Raw genomic sequence first — 21712 nt, forward strand, 5'->3', positions numbered from 1 at the left:
GAAAAAAAAATAAAGGAAAATTTTTACAATATGTCTTTCTCCAATTTTTTTTTAAATTGTATTATCTTTTCTATATAAATAAATAGGTAATTCGTTAAAATGTTTAATTTAATTAATACATAATTTTATTTATTTATTGTATTTAACTTAAAAAAACACAGTTTTATAATAAGTATAAAAATATAAAACTAATGGCTACCCCAAAAAAATAGTAACGCCGTGGTTTTAAAAAAAAAAATCTATTTTGCTAAATAAATTTGAGTACTCCTTGTAGTTAACGTGTCGCCACTGTAGGCGTGTAATAATTTGTTTAGAAACAAACCCAAGGCACTTAGACATATAGCATTAGCATTGCTAATAATATTATAATGTACTCGTATGGCGTTATGAAACGACACAGTGACCGAAAAAAACAATAGAAAGACCACCCGCCGTATCAGCCAGGTTTATGCGTCACATTGGCTACTTATACTTTCCATATTGACGCACAGCTATGAGGAATATTTTGCAATCCGTTCCGTACCGAAGGGAAATAAAATTGAAAACGCATTGTTTCCAACTTAAGTCCGTCGAGACGTAAGCAAAATAAAAGTCGTTATTAACGATCATCCGACTTGGAAATACACATAAAAATCACGAGAACAGACGTGTACCCTATCCCACGCATCTCTCTTGAACGGTTGCCAAGTTTTATAAATTATAAGACTGGTATTTTTCAAAGTGCACACATATTATATGGTCAAAATCACACGACACGTGTGACACGATGATAGGTCGTTTTGAAAATCACGTTTAACCAGCATGGAAAAAAAAATAACGATACTTAAGAGCAGATTTCCAGGTAGTATAATATATATATACATTAGATTAAAGTGGATTTTGAAGAAGCCATTAGTTTCATCGTCTACAATATTGATTTTCTTTAAAATACTTTGACAAAACTTAGAAAACATTATATATTATTGTTATAAATTGTACACTTCTATCAGGAAATGACTGGTCGCGTCTAAACCAGCTTTAGGTATATATATTATATATATATTTTTATATAGATTTTTTTTTTAAAACAACAGAACGAAACATCAATTTATCAACATTAAATCTATCCGATTTCATAACAGATGTTTTATAAAAACCTAATGGCAATGAAATATCATCAGTTTTGTGTGCATTTATTTTTCAAGAAAATCCTTATACAATTACAATTCCAATCATTTGATGGTATATCTAAAGCCTTATTTTCACCAGCAAACGTTAAGTTATTTCATTATGTAATCCGTAATTTATGTTTCTAGACGACAGAATTGTAATTTTGACAAAAGCCGGGTTCTTATTAAAGCTGTCATCCGTCAGACATATTTTTTTAACTGGTTGATAAAATATTTTATTACATAATACAGGATCCGGTGAACGTATTGCAAAAAAAAGTTAAAAAAATGATTCATTCCAAAAAGTCAGAATGAGTCAGTAAATTACCCTATAAATTTTAAATAAATTACTTATGTTCGAATAACAAATAAAACACGTATATGATTTCTTTTTAAGTCAGAGATAGTGTGACCTATCTCCTTATACCCTTGACCGAATGACTTGTTACGTTTTAAATTAAAACGTAATCACAATCTATTACATGCTAGAAGTATATTAATAATTTACCCCATTAAATTAAAACTACACGCTAATTTCGTCACAGCGAATCAATAGATATTTCTATAAAAAAACGTAATTTAAATAACATATACTCAGAGATGTTTTAAATGAAACCTGATGTACAATGTAATCCTATTATAAAATCGTTGTTTTAATATATATATATATATATATATATACATTAAGCTTATACATTTTGCTAATTAATATAATTTTCGTATCAATTATTACAATATTGTATAAGATATTATGCGATAAATCATCTCTTTGGATTAAATGTGAAAAATAATATATAATGCAATACTATTATTACAATTAAAAAAAAAATACCAATGTACATGTTAAAAAGAATATATGACAAAAAATTTCATAATATATTATGTATAAATAATTAAAATAATAAGAAATAATTAATAGTAGGAAGTGACCGTAGCGTGTTTTAAGTAGAGATAATTCAAACTTTAAATTGAAATAATATTTAATTCAAAATGAAGATAAATTTATGATACAGATTTTCCATTTTTAAAAACTCTATAAATATTTTGTCATTTGAATCATACAAATATAATATTAACTACAACAACTCATATGAATAATGAAAATCAACAAAGTTTTTGATAACTCGTAAAAATTTTATTTTATTGATTTAAATGTCATATTTTTCTTTTTCGTATAATATTTATAATATTACATCAATAAGAGAGGCTTACTTTATTCTGTAAGCCTTATCTCGGTCTACAAATGTGAACTTATTTATTTTTAAGCATTTCCCGTTGAAAAATCCTGCGTAAGCCACATTTTTTATTGGTGCGTATGACAATATAATTTATAGTACATAATTTTGTATTTAGTTTTATTTAATATTTGTATCAACCAACTAAAAAAATATTTATACGAAACTCAAATAAATCAAAACCGTTAATAATCGGTAATTGAAAAAAAATCCATAATTCATATGAAATATTTACTATAATGAGTGAAAATTTTGACAACATTTTCGTGTGATGACTTGGAGAATAATTTGTCAGAATTTTATACTTTATACAGCATTAAAAAAAATCCAAAAATAAAAATCCTTGTAAAATTAATAACCAACGTGTCATCAAAGTCATAAATGTATTTTGACACCGACTTGATAAAATCACTCACCTGAAGGACAGAAATAATGAAAACTAGAATTTTTGCAACCTCCCACACACAAATTGATAGGACGTTAATTTAATTAAATTTTAGACATGCGTTAAAAATAACAATTTTCATATGATCTGTCTATAATTCATATTCTTTATAAACTTGTTCATAAATTGCACTTCTCACAACATTACAAATCGTTAATCAACCATTATTAATTTAGGTAATATTTTTAATTTAATGAACGCATTTTTATTGAACTATATTTAATATAACGACGGTCCGTAATTTTAACAAAAGCCAAGTCTAAGGATATTATTGCTCATTATTGAGATTTTCACAGTGTGAACACACAATAACATATTAATATATTGTATTGTTCATGCAAACATATCATCAACTGTTTAAATCAATACTTGTCGATGTAGGTAAACTGTTAAACAGTTTGTAATAATGAAGTGTAGTGTAAAGTGTCATCTAAAGTGCGTTATCGATTGTCATTTGAATGGTACTACGTACCACGTCTAGTATATAAACTTACTTCAGTCAAACGGACTTTAAATAATCAATAAATAATAAGCAGATTTGTATACTATATAGTCTATTGGGAGATGGAAGAACGTTATTAATAAATTTATTTTGAACGTTATAATAAATTTATTTCCGATCCCGGACGAAACATTATGGGAAAAATATAACGAAATATACTATTACGTAAATTATAATTAAATGTTTCAAAACCGTGTTGACATATTATTTATATTTAGCTTGGTAAAAATTGATTAAACTGATGACATCGAGTAAACCGAAAATGTCACAATGACTGTATTTTTTTTCGGATTGAAACATTAATGAAGTATACTCAAAAATATTGATTAAAACGTATTAGTTTTGCACTTTAAGAACATATTGCACGCTATAGATATTGATTCTAAGTATACATATCATATCAAAATAAATCATGTTGTCGTGGCTTAAGGTATTAATCTTGAATGTGTTATGGCACAATGTCAAATGTTATACGGCAGACAGATAAATCTAACGCGCAAGATTTATCTGATTCACGATTAATAAACTTTGTCATTATTAGCATGTCGGTCGTATCCAATATCCACAAACTAACAATTCAATAAATAATAATCATTATAAAAATGTTATTCACGTGACTGTGAACTGTGTTGTCTAAAATGGTGTGCAATATTAAGCTGTAGGGTATATCTACGTGACAATTAATCATTTTATGCTCAACAAAGTCCTTATCATAATAAATAAGTTAAACTTAAAAGTTGGTCACAAACATTTTACTTTTAAAGGATAATGTTATTATAGGTTTAAATCATTAGATACAGTATTGTAAAAATATTTTATTCAATAAGTCTGTTCATTTAATACTTTTTGATTTTGTTTCAATATAAATTGTCAAAAAAGATTATTTATATTGAACCAAAATAAAAAGCATGTTCTGAATAAATTGTGGAATTAAGAAAATAAAATAATAACAATAGATTAAAACTGAACACCAAATAATAATGGAGGTATCATAATATGCTAATATTAAAATTATCTTCTTAAATTTTTAACGTATAATATTAAAGGTGACAGTAGTTTAAAGAAAACGCGTATAAACAATAATTTATTAATTTAATAACTAATATAATATGTGTTTAGTACTTATTTGTTTTATTTTTATTCAAAATTGTATAAAATGCATTTTGAAACCTTTCAAAATTAGATTCAAGAATATTTTGTTCAAGAAAATAGTGACTTTTTATAATTAATCATATTATTTTTTTTATTTTTATATATAGTTTTATAAGAGCAAACAATAATATGTGTGATTGAATTTTCTATTTTTTTGGAATACAAAAAATTTTAGATGCATAAATAATGTTAGTATTTCCGAAGTTTTTGATAAATCCATTATTATTTAACATTTATTTTTAATAATATAATAAATGATTAGAAAAATAGTGACCAAACCAGTTAAGAAATGCCATACCGATTCCGTGGTAATAATTTATTTTAAATTGTAGTTTTAAAAAACTAAAAATTTGTTTGCAGTTTATGTATAATTTATGTTTTATATTATTGTTACATCGAATTATAAATTAAAAAATTAAAAATCTATTTGTGAAAAGTTATTGTTATTTCTATGTAAATTTTATGAATAATTGAATTCATATGTATTAAATTTCAATGTTATTGGTAGGTATTAACTAATAGATATAACGCATGCCAATTGCACAATATGTAATTTGAAAACATTTTGATAACAATAATATAAATTACAAATTAGGCAAACGACAAAATAAAATTCGAAAATTTAGAAAAAAAATTAGAAGATATTATTTTTGTTTTTAATATTTAAAAAATAAAATTAAGATTGGAATCCTTAAAAGTGTATAAATACTGAATTTTTGTATAGAGTACAATATGTAGAAATGGATATTAAAACAATAAAAACATCTATTGTGCAATTCATGTATATCATCATCAAAATTATAAGGAAAGATAGTGTAAGAAGGTTACATAGATGTCACACCTTGATTACGACCTAGATCAATGTTACATTCGTTCGCATCTTCTAATAATTACGATTCAATAATTTATTACTAACATGTCATTATTGAATACATTATAAAAGTTGACGATAGACAATATCCTTTATAAGCTGATAGATACTCATGTTAATGTATAAACGAGTTTTTAAAACAATTTTTAATCTTTAGTTTTGTGTGAAAAATAATGAATACATTAGCGTATAATTTAATCATATTATTTAATAATGTTGTTACGTCATTGTCAATTGAAGAATTTGTTCTTTGATAAACTATAGATTATGATTTTAAAATGTATCAAAGCATAGTCATTCATAATAATTTATATTAATATTATACTATCATATATAACCATTAATACCTATATTGACAATTGTATTACATTTGATTAAAGTATTTTTTAATACAAAGAAAAACTATGTACATTGAATAACTAAGCCAAAATTATCATATCTGACTTTAGGCATTATTCATTGAAAGGTAAATCATAATCTATCAAAATGCATGTATTTTAATATTATTGTATAAGTTTTTTTTTTTTAAAAAATACAGATTTATTCTAAAAATTGAACGTTTTAAGAACGGTTATATAACGTAAGTACCTACATAATATTACAATAATTATAATAATGAATTAATAAAATAATCAAGTTATTTTATCATAATATAATATACTGATTAATTAAAAATGAATAAAAAAAAGATTAATCATAATTTATAAAATACAAAATACAAAATACAATGTATATACATATTATTACCTACTAAAATTAAAAGTTTAAAGTAAATATTATAGTATTAGGTACCTTCTTTATTTTGTAGTTAACTTTTCTCATGTGCAAAATAGTACTTTTAAAACAAACAACACTTGATTTTTTTTTTTTTTTGTTTAATTGAACATATTTTTTATTTTAGTTTTTCACTGTGTATAATATAATATTAATGTTCCGATTATTAACTCGTTTTTTTTGTAAAAAAAGCTGGTTTAATTCAATCGTACAACTATTTTGTTGATCTGAGTTACTTTAACTAACTATGAATTTATATGACCATATTATATAGTTATCAATTTACCTATGACTGAAATAGGCTATCTTAAATTGCATGACTACAATTTAAAAAAAAACAACTTTATCTAAGTTATTGTTTGGTATAATTATGTATATTCTAAAATACCTAAACTATGTTATCATACATGAAACCTAGTATTAGTTATTCACTTATTAAAAATATTTATAAAAAAAAATATCGACTATTTTATTTTTCTCTGTTGTTTGTTATAAATATAATTTTGTATATTTGCTCAAATTGTTGTTAACTAATAATATACAAAATAACTAAACAAACTGTTAATGTTTAAATGTTATCAATGTTTTTATTTTAATATTTGTATTTATGTACTATGTAGTAATAGTGTACAGTTCCAACGAAATAATTGATTATTAATTATAAGTTACATTACTCAAAGTTAACGAAGTGTAGTAAAACTTTTTTTTATATCTTCCGTGGATATTTAATTAATTAATCTATTAAACTAGGTATTTTATAATTAAAGAATATTATTCTATACTTAAATAATTTAAAAATATAAGTAAGTATAACATTTAAAAAATAGTAGATATACTAATAGTTGGTAATCGTTATAAAATAAAGTGTACCTTATATCTTATCTATATTAATTGATAAAGTATTTTTAAATTTTAACAACTATGGAATATTAATAAATTTTTAATATTTTCTAATATTTTTAGTTAAATAATATAAATTATACATTAGTATAAATCTTATAATATTCAAGTGAACAAACTTGCATTATGCGAATACATAATTTGAAGATGCTATTTTATATAACTACAGTTTTGCAACTAATAATAATTAATTGTCTGTAAAATGTAAAATTAAGACGACTACATAAGATCTAGGTACACAATATCAGTCAGTCAATGACTTTAGGCTATAACTATATAAGTAATGATTATATAATAATAACTAATAATTATTAAAAAAGTTAATTCGTGTCTAAAAAAATGGCTTATATTTTTATAACATAAATATAATATTATCAATTGTCAATAAAAAAAAGAGAAAACCTTTTTTATTGTTCTAATAATAATTATTTCCACCCGTCAAAAAATAAATCAACTTATTCGGGATATATTGTAACGTTATATTGTTTTTTTTTTTAATCTTTAAACAATAAATCTCCTAATATCATCGGTATTTTAACAATATTACATATAATACAGTATAGGTACTCACGTTTGTACGCGGTTTCAGAATCATCTTGCCGTTTCGTTGCTGGCGCATGGCGTCCGGATGCTCGTATGGGTTATCCTGCTGGAACCCGAACGGCCGGAGCTATATTGCGTTCGCGTGCGTGAACGCGTATATTTTATTGTAATGTTATACGCGAGACGACGCGGCAGACGAGAGTGAACGTGTACCTCAGTGTGTGTGTGCGATAACAATCGCGGGTGCGTTGTTTGCGGACTGGTTTGTTCCGGCGTAAAGAGTACGAACCATTGGTGTTTCGATCTTATATAGCGAAAGCCGGACCGGTCTGCACAGGGAGACTTTAACGCCGCCGCCGGAGCCAAAAAGAAGATGACGGCGGCGGTGGTACGAGCGAAACGAAAAAAAAAAAAATATCATACGATAAAAACCGTATTACGTATAGACGGGGGTCCAGCGGTCAAGGTCCAGCGGATGCCGCTTATGACCCCGGACACGGATTATTTTTTTTACACGATCGATGGAAACTGGAAATCCCAGATGTAGTCGAATGCGATTATTATATTTTACACGCATACGCGCACCGTGTAACACATCTAATATAATATAATATATTAATATATCAATTGCGACCTACCTACACTATATTATTATATCAATACTCATATGCAGTCACATACGCGGTTATCAGCTAGTAAAGTTGTCGTGTAAAATGTAATCGTTATTATTATAGTTCTATGTGTGTGAATATTGTACACTTAATACTTATACATAAAATATGAAATTATATAAATCGTCTGTAACAATGTATATAATATGTATATAAATGTGTAAAGAGAGAGAGAGAGGACTTAACGCTGAACTATACGTTTACGTGTGCCAAAAAATATCTTTCAATATTGTTTCCGATAAAAGTAATTAATAAATGCATAAACAGAATAATACGATTTTCATTTATTGATATTTTCCGGCAGGTGCTCTTCTCTGAGTAATAAAATGTTAAATTGTGTTTATGTAGGTAACTTATGTAGACTACCGCAAAGCAATATTAGTGACGATTATTGTTGAAATTAATCGTTGCGCTTGAATAACGATAATGGTTGAATTATTTATCAAACAAAATGTAAGCATTAATAAAAATCTATAAATAAAATTAGGTATTTTATTATTTATTAAATTATTATTGGAATAATAAAGTAAAAAAAAAATGTTTAAAATAAGTTTGAATCACCAATATAGCAATATCTCAAATCTTAATACGTCATAATAAATGTAAAAATAAAAAACATCTTAATAAATTAATTAATTTCACTAAAATTGAAATCTTCAATACTCTTAGACAAATATATAAAACGATTGTCAAAATTTTTTTGATATAGAGCTACAATTTAAAATATTTCCATAATTTATTATTATGACTAACCTATACCTAGTCGTATTACAATTTCAAGTTTTCTTATACATAGATTACAAAAAATATTTTCTAAAATCTCAATAAATGTATTAAGTTAAATCCTATACAAATATTTCTGAAAATTAAATCAGAACCTTAAACTGTTCAACTGGAGAACCGTTTAATATTTTAAAAAAATATTAGAGATTATATGAAATATATTTAAATAGCTAGGTTATAGTGATAATATCATATTATAAAAACACAAAATATGTTTTCATATAATTTGTGATAATACATATTACTAAGTTAAATATTTTTTAATTTGGAATAAAAAAATTAAAATACATTTTAAGTTATATTTGAAATTGCAATTAGTTATCTTATCTTACGAGATACAAATATTACAATTTTATCGTCAATTATTAATAATGATAACCAGCTAGGTACTTTAAAAGTTATTGCTTAATTTTTTAATTCAATTAGGTACCTAGATGCTGTATGTATTTCTCATGAATTTTATTATGAGATTTTAAATTCGTGTGCGTTTCTAATTACCTATTCATATATAAGGCGTGATTTAAAACATTGATTACATGATTTTTTCTACATTTAATTATGTGTTATGGACCTCCTTAATAAATTAATTATATGACATCGTTACATAGCTTCAAATTTCAATACGCCTTATAGTAGTAAAACGTTGATTCATGTGTAGATGTATTTCAATTTATTTTAAACGATTATTTAAGATTCTTAGGGCTTTATAAGAATAAAAATAAATGTTTCTAACCGTAAATATAGCAAAACTCTTTGCATGCTGATTTTTGACCGAAAAATGTACATTATTCATGTCAAATACAATCCGTGACTTTTTTCTTTAAGTACGTAAAATGTTGTTATATATATAATATGTTATCAACATAATTTTATATTCTGGAATTGCACTATAAAAATTAAAATAATTACTATTATTTTATAAAATGAGAACAATATTTTGCTTTTAAAATTACTTCTTTAACAAAATAATATAATACGTTGGAAGAGGAATTATTTAATAATCATTTACAAAACGCAAGTATCATGATTAAGAATCTACAAAATATATATTATATACAATAGTAGTATAATAATTTATTGATCATGTTAATTGAGTTTAACAATAATATTTAATTGAGTTTAGCATGTTAATTCGCCGAGCATGTGAAAATACCTGTGCGTTTAGAACACGTAAAAAATAACTACGTTGAATATGACTATACGTTCGTAACTTATAAAACACAGTAGGTACCTATGTTAACTGAATTGTACCGTGCATTGTATTTTAATAACTTGTTGGAATAGAATGCATCTAGAATATATTACAATAAAAAAAAAATATATATATATATACGACTTTATGCACATATAATTACACAATTACAAACATTAACTAATATATAATTTATAATTGCCAGAAATTAAACTCACAAATTCATCCGAGTGAAATGTCATTGGGATACTTAGTATAGGTATAACGCGTACGAGATATTTCACATATTTTGTCACTTAAATCACGCTACACAGACATTTCAGACACTGCCTCACAGACTGGCTTACGGTAAAAAATAAAATACTCGCTCCGTTTTTCCATTACAGTGGGTTTAACGCCAAAAAGTAGAATACGTAAAATCACTATTGTTATAAAATAGAATGGGAATACCTCAACATATATTATGCTACGGTGGATTTTTGATACATTAATTTAAAAACGACAAGAACTTTTAAATTTTCTTTAAAGCATTTTTTTTTTTTTTATTTTACCTGCTGTTTCAAGCACATATAGTAAAATATTAGTTACCAAGGTAACTTCTTTGAATAATATTATCTTATTTAATAAAATATTGTAATCAATGGTGTCATAATAAAATATTATAGTTAAATACTCGTAATATGTTGTATTTACTGTTAATAAATTAACATTTTTGTGTTTGTTTATTTGTATATATTTTTTTTATATAATATTGTAAAACTTGAAAGGAATAACCTTTAAGTACCAAATTTATTGTGATTTAATGTTTACTGCGATTTACTAATCAGTAATCAGTAATCATTAGATGAACAGCCGCGGAAATCAAAGCTATAAATTATTCTGAGATTATTTTTGGAGGCATCTCAGACAAGCTATCTTCATTATTACATAATTTATTTTAGTGGTATAATTCATCATTTATTATACATATTTTATGTAAGATATAGTCTTAAGAATTAAAACCAGACGAGTTACAGGTGTTGAACATCACAACATTCGCTCATCTTGGCGCAGAGTAGTGGTGAATTATTGATTATCTAAGAACAATGATATCTATATTATATATTTTAATTTTGAAAACGATTTGTAGCTGCATCTCATCGAATTTTTACTGTTCAGTAATTTTTCATTATGCCTGGAATAAGTCTAACCACTATAAGTTTATTAAAAGTTACCATCTAAATTTTGGAGTACCTTTATACATAAAACTCATTGAACATAATGAAAAAATTAAGATACGGAATATGTTGAAAATAATTACTGAAAAAAAAAATGAATCACTTCGCCTATGATAAAAAAAATATGTGTAATAATTAAATTGTTCAGTGTCAATTGAAAAATATTTGAAACAATAATATGTCATATACTTCAATCATTTTAGATTCTGAGCGGAGCGAGAAATATATTGGTTTTACAATGATTATTTCTTTTTTATTCTGTAAACACTTTTTCTCCCCCTAAAATTGCTCAAAAGTACAAGTTTAGCATATTTTTTGAAAGGTAATGGTACTTTTAAACGGTCATTTTTCGATTTTCGAAATGATACTCGAAATAAAAGCGATTAAAGGAGAAAAAATGTACAACTTCACGATTATGTGGTGTAAAATAATTACGGTTTTGATTATCACCATAGAAATGAATAAAATTAAATAAAAAAGATTCGCTCAGAATCGTTTTTATCAAATGTAATCATATTGCATTCAAATCGAATACCTACAGTAAAATTACACTAACCTGTCCGACGACCGAAGGGACGATAGGCAAACATCCACCACCAAAATGCGCTGACCTACATTTTTGGTATATTTTTATCTAAATTACAAGTGATCTGGAAATTTTTCTTTGTAATCAACTATTTATAACTGATTTATTACTAGTTTATACAGGACAGGCCATATTTAATATACTTACATAATATAGTCTATATTCAGGTAATCTATAATATGAAATAACATTTACAATTTCGTTGTTAGGAAATTTCTTCGTATCGTTTAACATTATTTTTAATTTTTTTTTTTTTTAATATCTCTATTAGTCACCATAAAAGTGATTGTTCAGTTGTCCAATAAGTCATTGTTAATAATTTATACTTATATTTGTATTTGGTACTATCTTTGTATTCATTGCTTAGGTATTATAAATACTAGTGCTAAATAGTCGCAACAACGTAATAGTTTCAATGGTTAAATAATAATTGTTTTGTGTGTGGTAACGCTAAAATATTATGATAATGAAAAATGAAGAAAATAATACCTTATTTGTTTTCAAATATTTTAGACGGAAACAAAGACTTTTATTTACCTATTTATTTTTTATTTCAAAGGTAACATTGATATTAAAAATATTTACCATCTATGTGAACAAAACTTTAGTTTTTGATGGCCTCTATACCTAATAGTTTTGCGTTGAGTATTTATTTTTTTCAAGGGCGGACGAAATTGAAACCGCCGTTGGATTCTAGATTTCAATCGAGATTTATGAATTCAATATGATGATAGAAACTTTTATACAGTATCATCATTTGAAATAACATTATTAATTAATATCTACAACGAGATGTTTATCAAGCTAATTTTTGTTCCTTGATTTTTAGCTCTGCAATGAATTAAAAATACATTTTGATTCCTCAGATTTGCTCAATATAAAATGTTTGTAAAAACAGTACATGATGTGCTAATTTAAAAAGTGGATTTATCCTTGTCACTAAAAAATTGTTTTAATATTCTTCCTAGCTTTAGTATTCTTAAACATGTATAGCAAGATGTAATATTTTTAAATTTAAAGAGAGTTATTCAAAGAAATGTATGAATCAGCTATAAGCTTGTAACAACATGACAAATATGGTATTATAAGGTTAGACACCAGCATTTTTCTAACTTGAGATCATTTTTTACTATTTACAACATTCATCTAAAAATATAAATTATCAAACCATTGGTGATTTAGGGTGTTTCATGATTAAAAAATAAAAAAACAAAATGTACTTACATAATATTATATTTAGTTTATTCGTCAAAATATTATTATACACTAAAAAATGGTAATTTTTTACGTTATTATTCAATGTTACTGTATGCCTGTATATCGTTGTATAATAATTATCTATTGAAGATTTTAAAAACCAAAACATTTGTAATATTTCGTCTAGTAGATATTTCTATTATTAAAAATAATAAAACAATTATAATATTTTAGTACATTACAAGACACAATAGTAATGATCTACCTATGTAATAATTTTAACCACGAATGTAGTGATGTTAATGAATGACATCCCCAATGAAGCCATCAAGCCTATCATTTATTAAAATCATTCATTTTAAAAACTAAAAATATATATTCTTATAACAAATTTTAAATGTATTTAGCAATAAAAAACAACATGTTTTTCTTCATTATCGATTTATGACCCATGTCTATAAATGAAATATATAGTACCTATCGCATAGTGTACTAACTACTAATAGAAGTACTATAATAGTACCTGGACAGGTAGATGAACTATCTACGAATGTATTAGTTACGTGGGTTAACTGAATTCATGAATTTAAAATGAACTATAACTAATGTGTAGTATAGCCTAATAAAATAAAATTTACCTATTAGTTTTAAGTCGTTGACATTGCTAACGAGTAACGGTAAATGCGCGCGTTTATATTATCACGTAAAAAATGGCAGATGTATGAAATATAAATAGAATATTAAACTAATTTAATATCAATAAAAAAAATTGTATTCAATGATTATGTCTCCAAAAGTGTTGACTGACCAAAGCATGTTATTTAAAAATATACGTTTAAAATCAACAATGGTATTAATAATTAGTAAGCATAGCAATGGAAGTCGTGACAGAGGCGAACGACTCACGACGTCTGCAGATGGACACAAACACAATAGGATAGGTATATTATAACTGATAACGTATTCTATGGACGTTGAGTAGAAACATAGAAACATAGAATCAAAACAAATATAAAGTAAAAGATACAACAGGTGATTAAACATGGCCAATAAATTTCATGTTGTTTAAAACTACGAGTATCTGTTTATCGTGTAACTTACACCTACCGACTAAAATATTACTACCTATTAATTACCATATAAGTAAAAATGTTTTACTAATTATTGTCTATTTTTGAAATATCAATTAATATATTTCGAAAATTTGTACATATTTTAAATTATAGAAATATATTATAATATAATATACTTTAGAAGAAAAAAAAATCTTTCGTTTTACAATAAATATAACTTTGAAATACGAGTTTATCATATTCTTCTGTAATATAATATTATCATCTAATGTCTTTATGTGGATTGATAATTGAATTCATTTTTTGATTTTTACAATTATTTTTTAAATCGTAGGAATTAATTAGGTAATCGTTGAAAGAATGTTGCTAAACAAAATTATTATCATGCTCAGGATTATTTTTTTTTTAAATTGAACGTTTTATTATTGATTTCAAATTGAATATAAAAAATAGTATACAGTGAAACAAGTACAATAATAATGTCTAATAATAATAATAAAAATGATTAATTTTATTTTTTTATATTATACACGTCATAAATATTATTATAAGACGAACTACTCTGAAAAATACATTTTATACAAATCAAATATTCAAATTTACAATTAAGTAATTAATTTGATATTCTTTATTTATTTATTTTTTATTATTATTATTCTTGAAATATATTTGTTCAAAGTCTTGAAATTAAAAACGTTTAAGTGTGTTCTGTTAGAATTAATAAATAATAAGGCATGATTAAGATGAAATAGATAGTAAAATAGTAAGAAGAACAAATTTGCTAAAAAAATAAACAGTAGATATACCTAATATTATATAAAAATAATAATACCATGAATATTCATGAAATTTTATGTATGAAGTATAATATACATAATAATATTTAATTAATTAATTGTTATATTTAAAAATATACGCACAGTATGAATTATGCACAAATGTTTATTATTTTTTTTATACATATATATACTATATTTTGTATTCAATGTTTTAAAAAATATATTAAATATAGGTAGGTATCTAAAGATTTACATCTAATTAATTCAATAATAATTTTAATATTTTGTAGCTACTAAAAATTGTTATAATTTATAAGTGTAGTATAATTTATGAGTAAAAATAACCAAATAACCAATATCAAAAATATTAATTTACAATCATGAACCGAGACCGCATCTATTTTCATCCATAGAATTGTAATAATATATTAATCATAGTTTTTAATTTAGAATTATGATCTAACCATCTAACCAAGTCTTTGTCAAATTTAAATTAAATAATACATATTATTATATATTATCACTTACATAAATAAGAATTACTTCAATTACTGTATTAGTGTATTATTATTATAAACATAATTCATACAAATAATAGAGGTAATATTCCCTTTATATATTACAAAAATAACAATAACACATTTTTTAATGCTATGAAAACTCTTCAGATAGTTATAATACATATTATTATTTATTTACACGATTGACCGGGAAAAAGAGAACTATATGAGATTATGTATATATAATATACTTTTATTCATGGTAGTAATATAGTTACATAATCAAGAATATTTTATTTTTTATTCGATCTCAAAATTTAAATTTAATTTTAAAAAAAAAATCATAGATAGTATACTGGATATATCTATATTGTTTGATAATGGAAACCAGGCATAATGAATACTTCATTGGAGCTAAAAAAATAAAAGACTGGTCAATTATGTGATTCTGATGTAATATCTACCATTCTAATAATTATATTATTGAACAGCATAGGTATTATCTAAAAAGGGATTGTATTAAAATCGGTTTTTAACTATAACATCAGTATTTAGTACTATTTACTATAGGTGCATCTTAGGTACATTGATATATTTATAAAAACCATATACCAGGACTATTTATCAGTATTTTTATAATAATTTTTAGTTGGTAAATACCTGGAAAAATAATCTTTAACAATAAAACAAGACCACTCTTAAAACTACAGCTTTAAAAATGTCAGCAGGTGTAGTTCCAACAATCATACTCATAATCCTGAAAATAAGTTTTATTATACATAGAAAATAATTTGAAAAATAAAAAAGATACTTAACTACTATTATACATGAATTGTTTAATATAGACTATAATATTCTATCTACTTAACACCAATATAAATATTAATTTATAAATATATTTTAAAAACGGTATACAAAACAACGGTCTAAAGCACCAATTTTATCCTTTTAAATTATATACATATATTTTTAATTTAAAAATGGTCCATTGCTGGCTGAAAATAAAAATAAAGGAAACAATAAAAACCATTTTACTGTGGTTTCTCAAATAACATTTTACTTTTATTAGGCATTCATTAAAATATTTATAATTATTTTTATTAGTATTGAAATAAATTGGATTTGCTGCATAATATGTACGAAAATTTACTACTCGTAACGTTATATATTTGATCAAACGAACAATAAAAATATTTGGTTTATCGCTGCAGTTCTATTATTACATTCACCTAATCTATTAGATAATATCTTTTTAACTTTTAAAATTTATTTTTCCCCGCGAACGTAGAATCATACAATATTATAAAAACCGTGGGTTGTGACCTCTTCAATACAACATCTCATCTGTGCGTTATGATAGAATTGCTGTTTTATTCGAAATGAATTTCGTAATTCAAAATTGTAATATATTCTCGAGTCAGCGCGGACATTTGACACATAGGTTGTTACGTACGTACGGGAATGGTTTCTCGTTACACCTGTACGGTTGTACCGTTTATCACTGCTCGGACAACATCGCTGCCGGGTCAAAAACACATTATAAAACCACAGTGTGTGCAGTGCTAGACAAGGATTACAATTTATAAGACCACTATGCGAATTCAGGATGGTGCTCGAATAAAATTTTTATTATCATTATTGTTGTTTAATTAATCGTGTCTACATGTGTGCCTACTAAATTTGTTCACATTACAATATTTGAAATCGCTGAAATACTTCTGATCGTTAGTAATATTATGACCATCAATCGTGGCCTGAAATTTTGTTTTAAGCTATACGACATGCTATTTTTCAGGGTTCCAGTCGTGATGGATATATTTTCAATTTTTCCGTCGATTAATTATAATTTAAAAAAATATATTCTATATACTTTTAAATACAATAATATATGTACTCAATAAACGCATACGTTGTACAGTCATAAAAAATACGAAAAGACCACATGCAGCATTTCACCACAACAAAAATTCAGCGGCTAATGGCAGTCGTTATGATAAAAGGTTTTGTGTATAGAATATCATATTGTGAGACCTTTAGAATTCCGCTGGTCGCCATCATTCGGCGATCATTGAACTCCATAAAATATTTCGGTAAATGCTATCTAAAAGCATCTACTCGGGCATACATGCACATAAAAATAATATTATTACTATCATGTACTGTGCGTCAATAACCAGTTTTATTTTGAGCGACAATTTTTTTCCTCCTGGCAAATTGTCATTGATGTGCCGTTGTCGTGGACCTTTATTACACAGTCATTGCGTTACACCATATCAATATAATGTTATGACATAATAATATATGTATAATATGGATGTTTTAGACGAGGTCGACGACGTTTGGTTATAATACCGCACATTTTTTGTGCTTGGTTTTTTTCTTATTAACATTTTAAATAAAATATTTAAGGTTATTTTGAAAAACCTTTGGTTATTAGTGAGTTGAATACTATTGATTATACAGTATTTCAGATATGTTCAGTGATCTGATATTTTAAAAAAGATTTGATTCATAGTCGACTGCAATGCCATTTATAAAAACAAATGTTTTAATAATTTTTAAAAATATATTATGTACCTAATGTTAATTATAAATCTGGAACAATTATTAATTTTTGTCATTGGAAATAAAACATTCCATCCTAAAATTTATATTTTATTATTCACATAATATGCACTAGAGTCTAAAATATATGAGGAAAAATATGCATTTGTTTATTTTAATTTAGAATGAATATTACCGAAAAAAATATCATAGGTACAATTTCAGATTATTGATTACAAGTAAAAGTTATTTTGAATAATTGTTAGAATACCATTATTACAAGAGTTTATATGAATATATTTTCTTCTTAAGTTATATCTTCGATAAACAATTCCATATATTCGTAGAAGTATTGATTATTGAAGTATTGGTTGAGTTTCAAGAAATCCTAAGATCAGTGTTTATAGTATAGTAATAAGTTATATATTTTTATTTATTTTCAACAATAATTTTTAATTCAAATAATATTGTTTATTTTCAAAAATGTATGTCCAATTAAGGTTTAGTTTAAAATGATATTTTATTGCAAACTTAAACTCGGACTTAATTACATAGTACATATCATCATAGTTTACCATAGGTTTGAATTTATCCCCTTCAGTATTCACCACTAGTTAGAAAATATCTTTAGTTAATTTATTTATTTTTTTTTATTCATTGGAACTTACCTAGATCATAATTTATTTAATATTTTAATTTTTATCACGCATACGTTAGCAATTCATTGTAACAAATATCTGATTATTTAAATATTAGTCATCTTAAAAAAAAAATGATTGTTATTTTGTTACATTATATTTGTTGTAATGTATACAACGAAAAATTTAATACAAAACATTAACTTTGATTCAAATTCAGAATTATTTTTTAGTTTAGAATTTGTGTAGTATCCATACAACATACTACATAATATATTATAAATACATGAATATATGTCACAAAATGGATTTTTTTGAATTTCAAAAAATTATATAATATTAACAGATTTGGTACAGTGAAAACATTTATTTATTTACATTAAAGCAAGGGAAAAGAACTTTTCAGTGACAGCATTTTGGCGTGAAATTATGACGGCCTTATATTGTTTATTATTAGGTCTTGAGACCATTGTCTCCTGAGCCTTCTGGGTGCAGTGGGAGGGTTAAGGCGAATAAAGATTGTTAAGAGGTTATGAAAGAAGGGATTACTGTGGTTTTGAAGGCAGTTTCAAAATTTTGGAATACTGTTTTGTGGCTGTTTCTGTTATTTTGGGAATTTGGAGGTACCTATATGTGTGAAATATAAGGAGGGTATTTGAAATATAATGATGGTACGGGGAGATTAGTATATATATTTATATTTTTAGCTAAGCCCAATACTTGTATATCTTACATCTATATTATCATTATGAATATAATTATTGAATAAACAGAACGTGGCAACGATTGTGTACTCGTCGGTTAATTATTATAATATTATATATTTACTTAATTTTCATAAATTTTCACAATAATGTCAATAGACTTATTAATTTATTAGATTTTAAATTAAAACAAATAAATATATATATGTTTATACATGGAACTTGGTAATTTAGTTTATCCGTAACAATAAAATATCACAAAATTATATTATGTACCTATTGAAATAATATACATATCATAAAAAAAGTAAACAAAACATATTATATATTTTATGTTTTTCTTTCAGAACAACTAGCAATTTTCATTGCTTTTAATACAATTAAATTCTAATCATGGCAGTGAACCATTATAATTGGTAGGTAATCAATACAGCTAAGCTGAGCTTCTTTAATATATCGTGGATTGTAGTAGTTAGTAGGTATGTATTATCTTAGCTCTTATACATAGATACTTTAGTAGAAGAAACTGTTAATTGTTTCAAACTATTTGCAAAAACTCAACAATGTTATTTAGGGCCAAGAATGTTGGTCAAAAAGTATATATAAACTTTATTTAATTATGTCGAATATGGAAATTCACTTGTTTTATTAATTTAAATTATTTAAATCAATTATATATTCAATAATTATATTATCATAAATGAATCACTCATTTTATCTATACCTTCAATAAAAAATGTACAGAAATATTATAGCCTATTTAAATTTGGAATTTTATTATGTAGGTATGCACCTAAATCTAAAGTGTAAGCGTATGTACAAAACAACCTATTATAATGAATCGTAAGTCTTGAATTAAATTGTTATTTTTCTTTTTAATAGTTTTAACAATAACTGAAAATATAATAATTTATTTAATTCGTTTAAGTTGAATGAATTCGTATCTAAATAATAAGCATAGTGACATAAACTCATAAATCCCGTCTTACTCTAGCTATACATTTATTATTAATTATTCAAATGTTATTTTTTATTATTACTATAATATTTGTCATCATTACTTTATTATTATACATAACAGATAACGTCTCCATAGTTAAATAAACAGTTGATAATCACCCTTAAATTATTAATAACAAATGTTAATTATTTATATTGATTAAATTTTATATAAATGTAGTGTAAACACCTTAGCTGTTGTAGGCATAAAATATATAATAAACAAATAATAAATATTTATACTATTCAAATATAGTTAATAATTTCAAATAGTTGAGCACGACGACAATATATTATATCTATCGTGTATTTTTTCTTTACTAAATTTAAGCATTTAAAATAAAACAAAGTTAATTTAATATAAAATATTATATAGGAAATAAATAGATATGAATAACAAATGGTAATTACATTTCTTTTATTGGTTTTTATTAGCTTGTTAATTAAAAAAAAAAAGATTCTTTGTAAATTGTACTTACAGCAATTCGGAATTTTTTTTTTTTAAATTATTTATTATCAAAATTTTTATGAAAGTTGATATTTAAACGATGAATAATTATTCAAGTCCAACGGCATTGCTTTATAAATTAACATTACTTGTTATATTATACAAATCAATGCTATAATAATTATTATGTAGAATATACGACTTTTATTGATAAAAATTATTCTAACCTAACGAATGATAAATAAATTACTAATAACAATATTTATTATAATAATATTATATTAAAATATCCTTAGACATATATGTATAGGTGATAGACCGTCTCTATTTAGTGAATCGTTTTTCGTACACAATGATTTATCATTGAGTTTAAATTTAACACATCCATTAAAGTTACCCGCTCAATGACGAGGTAACCTCGACACCTACTACACACCACAATGACTTCTGCGGTTTTTTAATTACTTAAAAATCACAAAAAATTATATAACAAAATCATTTTCTTTGAAGAAAAATACGCCCTTCCAAAATCTAATGATTACGATTAAATATTACTAATATGGTTAACAATATTATACAATCGGTCTTGTACTTAATAAATGTTGTATGTATAAATTTAATACCTACTCTAGGTACTTCACAAAACTTAAATATTGTATATAGTTACATTATCAATTGACGTGTAACTATTAACAAGCTTACCTACAGTAGTTTATTTGTAAATAGAAATCATGTCGTTAATAATCTTTACATAGACAAATTCTACCCACTACATAATTGTAGAATTGAATATGGCTTTCATTTTATGATT

The 21712-nt window shown here is 24.5% G+C and overlaps 1 protein-coding gene and 1 long non-coding RNA gene across 41 annotated transcripts in view; both read right to left on the minus strand.

The window, feature by feature from the left end:
- The window catches only part of LOC114123048 (collagen alpha-1(III) chain-like), a 32554-nt gene extending 24692 nt beyond the window's left edge, over positions 1–7862 (minus strand). For all 40 annotated transcript variants that reach the window (XM_050202150.1, XM_050202133.1, XM_050202148.1 and 37 more), the window contains exon 1: positions 7599–7862. In XM_050202150.1, the coding sequence (XP_050058107.1) occupies positions 7599–7646 (48 nt within the window). In that variant the 5' untranslated portion in view covers positions 7647–7862. The remainder of the gene's footprint in view (positions 1–7598) is intronic.
- Positions 7863–9671: 1809 nt separating this feature from the next.
- On the minus strand, positions 9672–10767 carry LOC126550115 (uncharacterized). The gene is made up of 3 exons (XR_007604162.1): positions 10435–10767; positions 10178–10315; positions 9672–9911 (listed from the first exon to the last, which is right to left on the minus strand). It is a non-coding gene; the product is annotated as an uncharacterized LOC126550115 (long non-coding RNA).
- Positions 10768–21712: the final 10945 nt, after the last annotated feature.

The sequence above is a fragment of the Aphis gossypii genome, chromosome 2, assembly GCF_020184175.1.
Source record: "Aphis gossypii isolate Hap1 chromosome 2, ASM2018417v2, whole genome shotgun sequence".
Classification (NCBI taxonomy): Eukaryota; Metazoa; Arthropoda; class Insecta; order Hemiptera; family Aphididae; genus Aphis; species Aphis gossypii.